We start from the raw sequence: 13,562 nt of genomic DNA on the forward strand, positions 1-13,562 counted from the left end.
TAATTGCTAGACTGTCAGGTTGGGCAAGAAACAAGATTGAGTATCACATGTTGAAACATTACAAACAAAATGCTTTACTTTCAGATTTGGCATGATCAATAAATGCTGTTAATATTGTGATTATTTTCTGTCTTAATATGTATGTATTGAAAGTACCAAATATGTTCAAATAATGTATAGATATAATAAGTATTCCAGTGTCATACAAAATTTGAAACGATACTATACTTGCATTGCTACTCAGCTGTGGCAGACTGTTTAGTATGAAAATCATTCATTTATTTTTTTTAGGCCAAATGAACCGCACTAGGCATGTGCTACAAAAGGCCCACGGAGAGGGAAGACCCTGCTCCTCCCAACTAGCTCAATACCAACCTTGCCTTGTAAAGCCATGTTATAGCTGGGTTTTTGGTGAATGGTCTGCATGCAAAGTGGAGGTAAGATTATCACTTTATTATAGTTTGTCTTGGGGCTGCAAAATTACTTTGTGCAGGTATATAATATTACAATCTTTGACTCAAGTAAAATGTTTCTGATAAGAGGATTAATACTAGCATTTAAAAGAACAATGCAATGATTTTTTTTTGTTGCGTAACTTAGCTGAAGTTATCCCATCCCTTGCAGACCTCACACCACCTGATGCTTTCCTCTTACTGGAAGGGTGTGAGCTGCAGACATCTCTATGACTGATACCAATGACATGCCTTGACTGGCAGGAGTTTCAGTTCATATGAGGCATCTCAAATATTAGTTTATTTTTCCATTTCCCTCCTCTCCCATTCTTTCCAAAATGGAATGCTTTATACCTGCATAGCATGTCTCTCTCTCGGTCCGATCAATAAACAGCTGGATGTCACATAAGCAGTCTTGGAGATCAAATTGTTTTCTTTTGTGAGTCAAGAACTCAACTTTGAACTGAAACCAATAAACACATTTGATTGACAAAGGAGGTGAGTCCAAATGTGGAGTATGGAGGTATGGCTAAGATACTGGTGGGGCGTGGTGGGGGGGTTGTTAAACCACTTGCAGTTAAAATCACCCCAACCCCCATTAAATATTTTGCAAAAGCTTTTACAAATGACAGTGGAAGTGAGAATGTAGGTGTACTAAAGGCGGATATGGAACAATTATCAGAGATAACTGTAGAAAAATAATTCATTTCGAAAAAATAAGCAAAATCAAGGCACCGGGGGCCCTGATGACATGCACCCTTGGCTGTTGATCGAGATCAGAGAGGAGATCACAGAAGCTCTGGCCACAATTTCACAATCCTCCTACAATTTGATTGGAGAGTGGCCAATGTAATAACCTTGATCAAGTAACGAGACAAGGATAATTCAACTAACTATAGACCATTTAGTTTAATGTCAGTTGTGCTCAAACTCTTAGGCAGGAATTTTCCAGCGGGTCAGCGGGCGGGATTGGTGGCGGGTCGGTTGTGCCACTGCAGCCACGTCCTCCTGATGACATCCCTGCTTGTGACCTCCTCTGCAATGTGCAACCAGGCTGCGTTGGTCTCCTGGGGAGGTCTCTTCCGCCCATGGGAAGGGAAGAGGGCCTCCCTGTGTGCTGTGACTCCCTCCATAAGCATATGAGATTCATAGGAGAACCTGGGTGCAGCCCTGCACCTCTGTGCAGTGCTTGCAGCACCTCAATGCTGTAGAACACTGGCAGCACAAATGTCAAAAGAAAGTTGGCCATGGTCCCTTTAAGGAAATCGGCTGATGACGCATCATTCATGACCGGCTTCCTCTAATTGGACTGGGAAACGTGCTGGGCGGGCTTAACAAGCCCTATCAAGGTAAGTTCATTTTAGGCAGTGGGATGGAGCCATCAGCGGGGCCGCGACCCACCACCGACATCGCCCGCCCCGACCCGCTGAGGTGAGCAAAGTCCCAGCCTTAGAATCCATAATTCAAGACAAAATCAGTGAACTTTTAGAAATGCATTGGTTAATTAAGGACAGCTAGCATGGATTTATTAAAGGAAAGTGATGTCTGGCAAATTTATTGGAGTATTTATTGAAGAAGTGACTGACTGCATATTAAATGAATGCAGTAAATGTATATATGGACTTTCAGAAGATGTCTCATAAGAAGCTTGTTGGAAAATTTCAGGTGTATGCATAAGAGGAAATGCAGTAACATGGATAAAAAATTGGTTGCCAGTCCGGAAACAAAGGCTGCGATTTTCTCCTCGGTGTTGGGATGGGTGCGGGTCAGCTGGCTTCCAGGTTCCGGTCCCGCCCCCAGCTGCATCCACTCCACAGACGTGAGTTTTCCTTAATTGGCTTTGTTAAGCCTGCCCTGCAGGCTTACCGGCCAATTAACCGGAAGCGGGTCTGATTACATCATTTGATGACGCATCATCTGCCGGTTTCCTTAAAGGGACCATGCTCTATTTTATTTTGACAGTTGATTTTTCAGTGTTTGACAGCATTGAGGTGCTGAAAACACTGACGATCACTGCACAAAGGTGAACTATTGCACCCAGGCTCTCCAATGACTCCCTCCATATGTTGGAATAGATGGCAGCTGCAGGTGAGATGACAGAAGCGATCCGTCAATGGTGAGAGAGGTTCTCCCAATGAGGTGGCACTGGACATACAGTTGGATTTAAAAACTTGTAAGCTAAAGAAATATGTGTATGTATTAAAAATGCAGTAACCAACATTTTCTTTGCTCTGGAACTCACATTGCATCCTTCACACCATTTCTGCAGCTGTCATCATTCCACAAACATTAGACCGGACTCACAACACGCCACACTTTCCTGGCATGGTGTCCGAACATCGTGAAACCCGACGCAGAAGCTGGAAAATCGAAAAAAGCCTGAAAACTACTGACAAGTACCTGGTAACAGGCAGTTAATTGCATTTAATCCTTTTCCCACCGCTAGGTGTTGGGTCCATTCACAAATCGGAGACCCGACATTTGGGAAAGTTGTTTGGAGGTGGATTGACGGCAGGTGCAAAACCCGCCGTCAATCAAAATGACTTCAACCTCTGACCCGCCTCCAAACCCACCCACTGAGCGCCAGCAAAATCACGGCCAAAGAGTTTGGGTAAATGGATGTTGCTTATATTGGAGAAGGCTTGCAAGTGGCATACGGCAACGTCAGTGCTGAATCCACTTTAGTTCTTTGATGTATATATAAGTGATTTGGACTTGGATACAGGGAATGCAATCTGAAAATTTGCTGATGACACAAGAGTGAAGTTTATTGGTAAAAAACAAGGAGATCTGTAAACAGCTTGAGGAAGACATAAACCATTAGCAGAATGGACAGACAGGTATAAAATGCCATTTAATGTAGATATGATTGAGATTATACCTTTTGGGAAGAAAAACAAGAAATAGGAAGATACACTCCAAGGAAAGACAATGAAAGAGTGTGAATGAACAGAAAGTCCTAAAAATTCAAATACATAATCCACTGAAAGTCAAGTGCAGGTAGATAAAGCCATAAAAAGGGCCTATGGCATTTTGGGTTTTGTAAATAGGTGCATAGAGTACAAGAGTAAAGAAATAATAATTCTGTACAAAACATTGGCTAGGCCATGGTTCGAGTACTGTGTGCAGTTTTGACACCCCATTATTACAGGAAATACATTAAAGGCGCAGAGAAGGTACAGTGAAGTTTCCATGCTAGTGATGAGAAACTGTAGATACAAGGAAAGACTTGAGACAGTGGAACCATTTCCACTGAAGAGGCGAAGGCTAAAAGGAGAATTAAGATGAGGTATTTAAAATGAAGGGTTTTTATAGAGTGAATAGGGTAAGATTATTTCCTTGGTTTAGGGAGTCACTGAGAGAGAAGAGAGATTAGGAGAGGTTTCTTCACACATAGGATTGTTGGAACATGGAATATTTCCCACAGCAAATGGTTCAGGAAGAGATCACTACAACATTTCAGGAACATTGCATAAAAAGTTGAAGCAGGGAAGATACAAGGGCTATGGAGAGAAAAATGGGATTCATTTTGGAATGCTCCAACAAAGAACCTCCTTCTGTGCCGTAAGCTTCTATGATTATTTTTCAAATCATTTAATAATAGCATTAAACATTTTCAGTACATTGCAACTTGATTTTGACTTTGATGTAGAGATTCTACTATGACAGATAGGCACTATGCCATGTAACAAAGCTTGTAAGAGTCACTTCTAATTTGCGTTTGTGCCTGACCATATATTTTCACTAATTATAACAGGAATCCCACAACACTTCCTTGATTTGTTTTTAAAATCAACGTGATTTTATTTGACTACGCAATCAATAAGCTATCCTGAACCAACTTACAATTTCAACCTTTTGGTAAACAGTCTCTGATTTAATGTCAAAGTAGTCAAAGGATTTCTGGCCTACAATCATACAGAATTTACAGCATGAAAACAATGCAATTTGTTACAGCCTTCAGAGTCCAATTTATAGAACAGATAATCCTGACCTATAAATAGACTTTTATTAGCAACTCTTGTTACTGTACACTGTACTGAGATTGGAGGTAGCTTCTCAAAGGAGCAGCTAGTTTGCAGGCTTCAGATAAATAGTTGACCACGGATTGAATTACAGATATTGGTAAACTCTTCTAACTGGGAAAATAACTTTCAAAACTTTACAGAACTTCAGAAGAGGAAGCAAGGATGCAGAACTGACTGGTATTCATTCTTCATTAAAAGTCATTCATTATCTATGGCTCCAATGTATAAAACACTTGGGAGGATGGAACATGAGGTTTCCTTTACAGAGTTTTAAAAAAATACTGACATACCTTGGAAATGATAACTCTGAAGCATGTGGGATATTTCAGTGGATTTATCTACTGACTAGCAGAATTGTGGAGATCAGGAAGATGCTAGGTTTGATTCCCACTCTGCACTTTAATTGGTTGAAGCAGCTTCATAGCCAATGTTCATTGTCGAGGCTCACCCATTAAGAGTGGGTAATTAGTTGAGGTACTGGAAGGCCACCTTGAAATCAGGCCCTGCAAGACGAGGCAGTAACCAGAAGCCACAAATTTAGGAAAATTACAAAAGGAATTAAAAGGAAGGTTAGAAAAAATTCTTCACACAGCAGATAGTTAGAATGTGGAATTCTCTGCCGCAAACCATTGTTGAAGCAGAGTCTACGGCCACGATTTTATTGGCACTGAGAGGGCGGGTTTGGAGGTGGGTCAAAGGTTAAAATCATTTTGATTGACGACGGGTTCTGATCCCGCCATCAACCCGCCTCCACCAATTTTCCCAAGTGTCGGGTACCCGATTTGCGCATGGACCCGACACCTAGCGGCGGGAAGAGGATTAAAGCCAATTACCTGCCTGTTAATTTTGCCGCTTCTGCCTCGGGTTTCCCGACATCCAGAAACCACGCCAGGTAAGTGTGGCATGTTGTGTGTCTGCTGTAATGTTTCTGGATTGATGACAGCTGCAGAAGTGGTGTGAAGGATCCAATGGTACACTGGTGAGTCTCAGAGGTAAGAAAATGTTGGGAAATTCATTTTTAATGCATTTACACATTTCTTTAGGTAACAATTTTGAAATCCATGTCCAGTGCCACCTCATTGGGAGAACCTCTCTCAGCAGTGACAGATCGCATCTGTCACTTCACCTGCAGCTGCCATCTATTCCAGCCCAAGGAGGGAGTCACTGGAGAGCCTGGGTGCAAGAGCTCACCTTTGTACAGTGATTGTCAGTGTTTGCAGCAACTCAATGCTGTCAAACACTGAGAAATCAGCTGTCAAAAAGAAATTGTGCATGGTCCCTTTAAGAAAACTGGCAGATGAGGCATCATCAAATGACGTCATCTGACCGGCTTCCTCTTAATTGGTCGACAAGCCCGCAGGGCGGGCTTAACAAGGTCAATCACGTAAAATCACATCTGTGGGCCGGATGCAGTTGGAGGCGGGACGGGAAGCCTGAAACCACCTGACCCGCACCCAACCCGCCTCCAATGAAAAAATCGCGGCCTACAAGTTATTTTAAAGTGAATTAGATAGTTGTTTGAAAAAGAGAAATGTTAAATGTGCGGGAAGTAAGGAGAAGAGTGGGATTAGACAGAGTGACATTTGTGGAGGAAAGCACTGGCACAGACTCGATGGATCAAATGACTTGTTTCTGTGCTGGAATGGTTGACGATTCGATGATCCCATGTTTCCAGGAGGGAAGAGGAGGGGAGAAAATTGGCAAAATAAAAGAAGGGTGTAGGATCTGCTCGGTTTCAATCAAACGTCAAGCAGGATCTGAAACAGGACATTCTCATCAAGAATAGCCAATAAAAACACTTAAAATGGAAAAGTTGCACATGAGCTGTCAATGAACCATACTTCAAAATAAAAGATTTAGCAGCTGGAACAAATGAATCACCACTGCAATTGGCAAAATGTAACTAACCACAAATTCTAGGGGATCAGCACACCCCAGTTTAAAATGAGATAGGGGGAAAGACTAAAAGAATCCAAACAAGGAGATGGGAGCAATGATCCCTTTAAATTTTTGGGGGTGTGCAGCCCCTTTCGCAGTGCATGCATGGTTTTTCCAGTTAAAAGCTGGTGAAAAGGAAACATTGGATGGGAGCATATAAGTATCAAAATAATTTAAGACTTGAAGAAATGATTAATGTTAGAATTTTAATCTCTTTATAAGAGAGTGCAGATGGAGTAACCCTTTCCAGTTTTTTTTCCCTGGCTTCTGGCTCACAGGTGTATCCTGTAGTATTAAACTCCTGTACTTGTTTCAGTGATTAACCAATACTAAATAAAGATGACAAATTATTTCAGCAAAATATTGGGGGTATTTTAACCCTCAGGGCTGAATTTTGCCAGCGCTCAGAGTACGGGTTTTGGAGGCGGGTCCGCTGTCAAAATTGCAAAGATTGACAGCAGGTAGGAAAGTGCTGTCAACCTGCTTCCACGTGGGGGGCACAGTGGCATAGTGGTTAGCACTGTTGCCTCACAGCGCCAGGGACCCGGGTTCAAATCTGGCCTCGGGCGACTGTCTGTGTGGAGTTTGCACATTCTCCCTGTGTCTGCGTGGGTTTTCTCCGGGTGCTCCGGTTTCCTCCCACAGTCCAAAGATGTGCAGGTTAGGTTGATTTGGCTATGATAAATTGACCCTTAGTGTTAGGGGGTTAAATACGTGGGGTTACAGGGATAGGGTGGGATATGTGTCGGTGCAGGCTCGATGGGCCGAAATGGCCTCTATCTGCACTGTAGATTCTGTGATTCTGTGATTCAAGCGGCGGGGGAGACAATTGAACTCATTAAATGGCTTGTTAACAGCCAATTTAATGCTATTTTGAACCTACCTTGTAATTTTATGTGCGCCCCCATGGGTTTCCCGCTGCTCGGGGAACACGCCAGCTCACCCTGGCATGAGTTGAGTCTGCTTTGATTTATCTGATAAGCTGACAGCTGCAGAAGTGATATAAAGGATACCATGTTGCAGCTGTTCAGTTTCAGAGCTCAGAAACTGTTGGTTACTGCATTTGTAAGACATATGGAGATTTATTTAGCTTGCAAGTGTTTAGAGCCAACTCTATATCCAGTGGCACCTCATTGGCACAACCTCTCTCACCGTTGACAGATCGCTTCTGACATCTCACCTGCAGCTGCCATCTATTCCAGCAACATCGGTGCCCTTGAAAAAAATCACACCTTGGTCCTCTGAATCCTTCCACGATCAGCCCCAACACCAACATCATCAGGCACACCAGCAGCACCAACAACAACACCAACCTTCTCCGCCATCACCTGATGCTGCACAGGACAGAGGGCATCAGCACCTGACAACAATGCTGCCTGGGATGCCAGCAATGGCATCACCATGGCCAGATTTACATCACTTGACGCTGTACACCCTGGCTGCCACACGATGTGCCAGGTTGACACCACCCCACACCAGCACCATAAAGCATCCCTATAATGTCCAAGCCATTCCTTTCACACTCATCACAATAGCCGGGGGTGAGGGGAGGGGGAGTTGCATCTCAACGTTCACTGAAACTCACTAAGACACTTCTCAAGGTGCGCACAGATCTGTCCAATAAGGGGCCGTGTTGAAAATATAGATTTCAATGTTTGACAACACATTAACAGAAACTTCACCTGAACATTAGCTAAACCTCTCAAGTGCCTACCCTTGTGTGTTGTTAGTTGATATGATTGAACCAGGATGAGGGTGAGTGTGAGGGGTGGCTAGTGAGATGGAGAAGTGATAATGTAGATAGAGAGGGATGGGTGGAGGTGCACGGTAAGTTGGTGTGAGTAAGGATGTGCAGGAGTAGGGTAGGGAAGGCAGAGTGAAGGGGATGTGATGAGTGGCACAGCAGGGTGAGGTTGAGTAACGTTTTGTCATCTACTGAGATCATTGGAAGGTTGGTGCCACTGCAGCCAGGGACTGCTGACGACATCCCTGCTTGTGTCCTCCTGTGCGATGTGCAACCAGGCTGCGTTGATCTCCTGGGGAGGTCTCTTCCGCCCATTGGAAGGGAAGAGAACCTCCCTGCGTGCTGTGACTTCCTCCGTAAGCATATGATGGAAGTCATGCATGAGCCTGGGTGCAGACGTGCACCTTTGTGCAGTGCTAGTCAGTGTTTGTAACACCTCAATGCTGCAGAACACTGACAGAACAACTGTCAAAATCAATGTGGCCATGGTCCCTTTAAGAAAACCAGCTGATGACGCATCAACAAATGACATCATCAGATCCAGTTCCTATTAATTGGCCAGGAGCCCTGCAGGGCGGGCTTAACAAGGCCAATCTATGGAAAATCAGTTTCAGAGAGCGGCTGCATCCGAGAGCGGGACCGGAACCTGCCAACCAGCTCTCCCACCGCCATCCCACCTCTGCAGGGAAAATCCTGCCCTGAAGAACAGGTGGGTTTGGGTCGGATGAGAAGTTAAAATTTGAAAAATTTCAAACATGACCACAACCCGCATCAAACCCCGTCCACATCCGGTTCCAATGGAGGCGTTGCAGTGGTCGGGCAACAAATCCCATCTCATGAGGCGGGTAAGTTGGTAAAATATTTTAAGGAGGCTGCGGGCATCCATTTTTACAAGCTTTTTATTTTTAACCCATTTTGGCTGAGTTTCCTGACCCTTGGGAAACCCAACTGGAATCGAGAAGGCCGGGTCCATCAGGTAAGTGCTTTTCCAGTACTGTTTGTGGGTCAGGAGGAGCAGAAGTGTTTCGCCCCCCCACCCCAACTCAACAGCAAAACAACTTCTAGCTACACGATTGCTGACTCCCCCCCCGCACCCCTCCGCAATCTCCCCCCACCTCCATGCTCTCCCCAACCACGATCTCTCCCCCCTCGAATATGATCTCTCCCCCCTCAACCACAATCTCTCCCCCCTCAAATACGATCTCCCCCCCCCCCTGAACACGATCTCTCCCCCCCCGACCATGATCCCTCTCCCAGACCACGATCTCCCCTCCCAGACCATGATCTTCCACCCCGCCCCGCCCCGCCCGCCATCTCCCTCCCCGACCGCGATCTCTCCCTCCGACCATGAGAGGCTTAGGGAGGTAATTTCAGAGCTTATTGCCTAGGTAGCTTAAGGCAAGGCCGCCAATGGTGGAGCGATTAAGATCGGGTTTGTGCAAGAGGCCAGAATTGGAGGAGCGCATAGGTCTTGGAGGGTTGTAGAGTTGGAGGGAGTTACAGAGATGGGGAAGGGCAAGGCCATGGAGGGATTTGAGAACACGGATGAGAATGTTTAAATCGTGGCGTTGCCAGACCGGGAGCCAATGTAGGTCAGTGAGCACATGGGTTGATGGGCGAATGGGACGGGGTGCGAGTTAGGACATGGGCAGTAGAGTTTTGGATGAGCTCAAGTTTATGGAAGGTGGAAGATTGGAGAGCAGCCAGGAGAGTATTGGAACAGTCAAATGTAGAGGTAACAAAGGCATGGAAGAGGTTTTCAGCAGCAGATGAGCTGAGGCAGGTGCGGAGTCGGGTGACGTTACAGAGATGGAAGTAAGCGGTGTAGTATGTTACCAATGGTCTGGTTCTGACTCAGACAGTTGCCAGGGAGAGGGATGGAGTTGGTGGCTAGGGCATGGAGCTGGTGGTGGGAAACGAAGACAATGGTTTCGATCTTGCCAATATTTCGTTGGAGGAAATTTCTGCTCATTCAGTACTGGATATTGAACAAGCATTGTGAAAATTTAGAGACAGTGGAGGGGTCAAGAGAGGTGGTGGTGAGGTAGAGCTGAGTGTTGTCAGCATACATGTGGAACCTGATATTGTGTTTTCGGAGAATTTCGCCAAGGGGCAGCATGTAGATGAGAGATAGATGCAATCATATATATTGAGGGTGGGATTATGGGCGAGGCCTAGTGCTTCATAAAGTTGTTTAGAAATGTTTTCATCAAATTTCTTAGAAATACTAGATATTTGTGAAACTGAAGAGAGAAATGTGCAATGTAGCTGTAATTCTATTTCAGAATTATTAAAAAGGAAGTCTGAACAAAATACCTTTTCAAATATCTTTACAATAAACTCAGTTTAGATTCTACCTGGTGATTATGGTCTATATAAAACTGTCGGTACATTCTTGAACATGGAACTGCCACCCAGTTAACTTTTATAGATGTTGTTTTGAAACTTTAAAAAAAAATTGTTCTGCAAATATTTTGCAGTCACAATCTGTCTTGGTACAGCATGTACTGTAAATACATCTGTTTACCTCATCGATCTCACTTTATAGAACAAAATGTACACTTCTAGGTGGTTAACAAAAGATCCTGATAATCTGGTTTGTTATTCACTTTATTTGCCTTAAAGAGGCGAGTGAGGTTTTTTGGAGGAACATTAAGCTCTACTGAGTCCTTTCCGTGGGCATGTTTCACTTTCAGTAGTGTTCCTTTGTGGTAGTTATGTGGGAGGTGTCAGGGGTGTGGTTGTCTATTTTTGGCAGCACATCAGAAATGGGGTTTTACAAGGTTTTTTGAATATTGGTACATGTTGTGCTTTCCGAAATTGGGAGTTTTCACCCACTGTCAGCATCAAGTGCTGTAAGATGGGTATTATTTAGAAAAGGTGCAGCTCATCTTAATTTTAAAAGATCACCAACACAAAAGTGTTGCATTTCCAGCACCGGCCAGCTTCATTGGGGGAAAAATTCAGTATCGCCCTGTTTGGGGCGCCGTTAGCGGCTGTGCGTAAAGTTTACCGCCTGGTGCTAATTATCGCCTCCAACGGCAAACTTGGCTTTTATCGCCCCTGGAGGTGATTGGAGCGCTAAATCAGACGCTTCACACCTGTCTTAAGGCGCAAAGGCCGAGGAGCGAGGCGCTTCCTCAGAGCGCTGGCGAAGCTCATGTGATGTCAGTCAGCAATGGAACACAGACACACTGGCTCCGGCCAGTTCTTAAAGGGGAGTTCTAACGAAAGGTCATCGACCTGAAATGTTAACTCTGTTTCTCTCTTCATAGATGCTGCTTGACCTGCTGAGTTTCTCCAGCATTTTTCTGTTTTTATCTTAAAGGGGAGGGTTGATTTTTGCACTCCATCCACATCCTGCTCATTGCAGCCTTGAATCTCGGCCTGGAGAGACCTGTACATCAAATCTGCTGGATAGAACAATGGAGAGTGTTGCGTTTGCACCGCTATACACAACTGCATAAAATAATAAAGCAGCAGAGACTGAGAGTAACTTCAAGTGATCTTTACTGGGTAACTGGAACTTCGGCACTGACTATACAAATCGATACGCGTCTGTTATATATGCTCGCAACTAAGGATGTACATCCGCAAAACAAAGTAGTCCCTTCAGTCTTGTATACATTACACTTCCTCCCCCTTTAGTTTATTGGTATATTAATGCAAAATTTCTATAATTAACATACAGAGCCTGTCTTTACAGTAACCTTTTGGTTTTCTTAAAAGTAACAAAATTCAAATTCCAACATAACATTTATTTTGTCAACAGCCCTTTTACAAGTCAAGTGTCTGGGGAGGCCTCCTCTGCCTCTCTGGGTAACGTCTCTCCAGACTCTTTTGCTTTGGGGAATGAGACTGTACAGGTACAGGTGCATCAGGTGAGCTATCAGCACAGGTAGAGCTCTCAGCTGTGGATGAGGCTGATGCTGATGGATCAGGAGTGTCTGTTTCCATGTTTGGTGAGTCTGGGCGAGGTATAGGGGTGTTTTCCACCTGAACATCCAGAATTTGGTCCACATGACGTCTCAAAACGTTCTCGCCCACATCCACAGTATACATCAGTGGTCCCTCTCTTGTGGATATTGTCCCTGGTTGCCACTTTTCCGTCCGGAAATCACGAGCAAGAACTGACTGTCCCACACTGAAGCTTCTTGTTGGCTTAGCATTCAAATGTTTGAACTGTTTGTTCTCTACATCACGACGTACATTCGGTTTAAGAAGGTCCATGCGAGATCTCAGGTTCCTGTTCAGAAACATCATCGCTGGAGTCTGATTAGTGGCTGCGTGTACTGCGTTCCGATAAGCAAAGAGGAAATTGTCTATCTTGTGTTGCAGTGGTAGATTTTCGCTGTACATTGCTTTGATGGCCTTCTTAAAAGTCTGTATGAATCTTTCTGCCAAGCCATTTGTAGCTGGATGGTACGGGGCAGATGTGTAGTGCTTGATTCCATTTTTCCTCATGAAACCTTGGAATTCGTCAGAGATAAATTGTCGTCCATTGTCTGTGCAGATTTGTTCTGGTAGGCCATTTCTAGCGAACATGGTCCTCAGAACTGAAATGATCTTTTCAGATGTGGTTAATTTCATTTTAATGACCTCGGGCCATTTGGAATGTGCATCGACTGCAATCAAGAACATGGAGTCCATGAACGGTCCAGCAAAGTCGATGTGCACACGTTGCCATGGTGATGAGGGCCATTCCCATGGATGGAGAGGGGCTTGTGGTGGTGCATTCTGGACCTTTTGACATCCTGAGCAGCTCTTTGTCAGGTCCTCGATCTGTTTGTCAATTCCCGGCCACCACACGTATCCACGGGCAAGGCTTTTAATCTTTACCGTACCTAAGTGGCCTTCATGCAGTTCATCTAGCACTCAGTTACGAAGCTTGGAAGGAATCACAACTCGTGAGCCGCACATCAGTGTTCCCCGACACACTGATAACTGCTCCCTCCTAGCTGAGAATGCTGGAAACAATAAGTCACCATGCGCTGGCCATCCCTTCACAGTGATGTCATAAACTTTTGACAATGTAGGGTCATTGCGTGTTTCTCTTTCAATGAGGGAGTTTGTCACTGGTAGCTGCTCAACTATTGTGTGAAATACCTCTGCTGAGTCAACTGTTGTAGTTCTCTCTGAGATCGGCAGTGGTAAACGTGACAAACCATCGGCATTACCATGTTGCTTGGTCCCCTTGTATTCAATATCATACAGGTGAGCCCCTAGGAAGAGTGACCATCGCTGTAGCCGTTGTGCCGTCATCACTGGAACGCCCTTCCTTGGGTTGAAGATTGAAACGAGAGGCTGGTGGTCAGTTAACAGTGTAAACTGTTGACCATACAAGCAGTGGTTGAATTTCTTGACTCCCCACACAAGGCTGAGGGCTTCTCGGTCAATCTG

General features: G+C 44.7%; 1 protein-coding gene across 2 annotated transcripts in view; it reads left to right on the top strand.

The window, feature by feature from the left end:
* The window catches only part of thsd7ba (thrombospondin, type I, domain containing 7Ba), a 1,218,118-nt gene that overhangs the window by 1,087,898 nt on the left and 116,658 nt on the right, over window positions 1-13,562 (top strand). For both annotated transcript variants that reach the window (XM_085986643.1, XM_085986644.1), the window contains exon 22: window positions 292-437. In XM_085986643.1, coding sequence (XP_085842769.1) covers window positions 292-437 — 146 coding nt within the window. The remainder of the gene's footprint in view (window positions 1-291; window positions 438-13,562) is intronic.

The sequence above is a fragment of the Somniosus microcephalus genome, chromosome 4 (assembly GCF_052327205.1).
Source record: "Somniosus microcephalus isolate GS21.2 chromosome 4, FLI_Smic_1.0, whole genome shotgun sequence".
Classification (NCBI taxonomy): domain Eukaryota; kingdom Metazoa; phylum Chordata; class Chondrichthyes; order Squaliformes; family Somniosidae; genus Somniosus; species Somniosus microcephalus.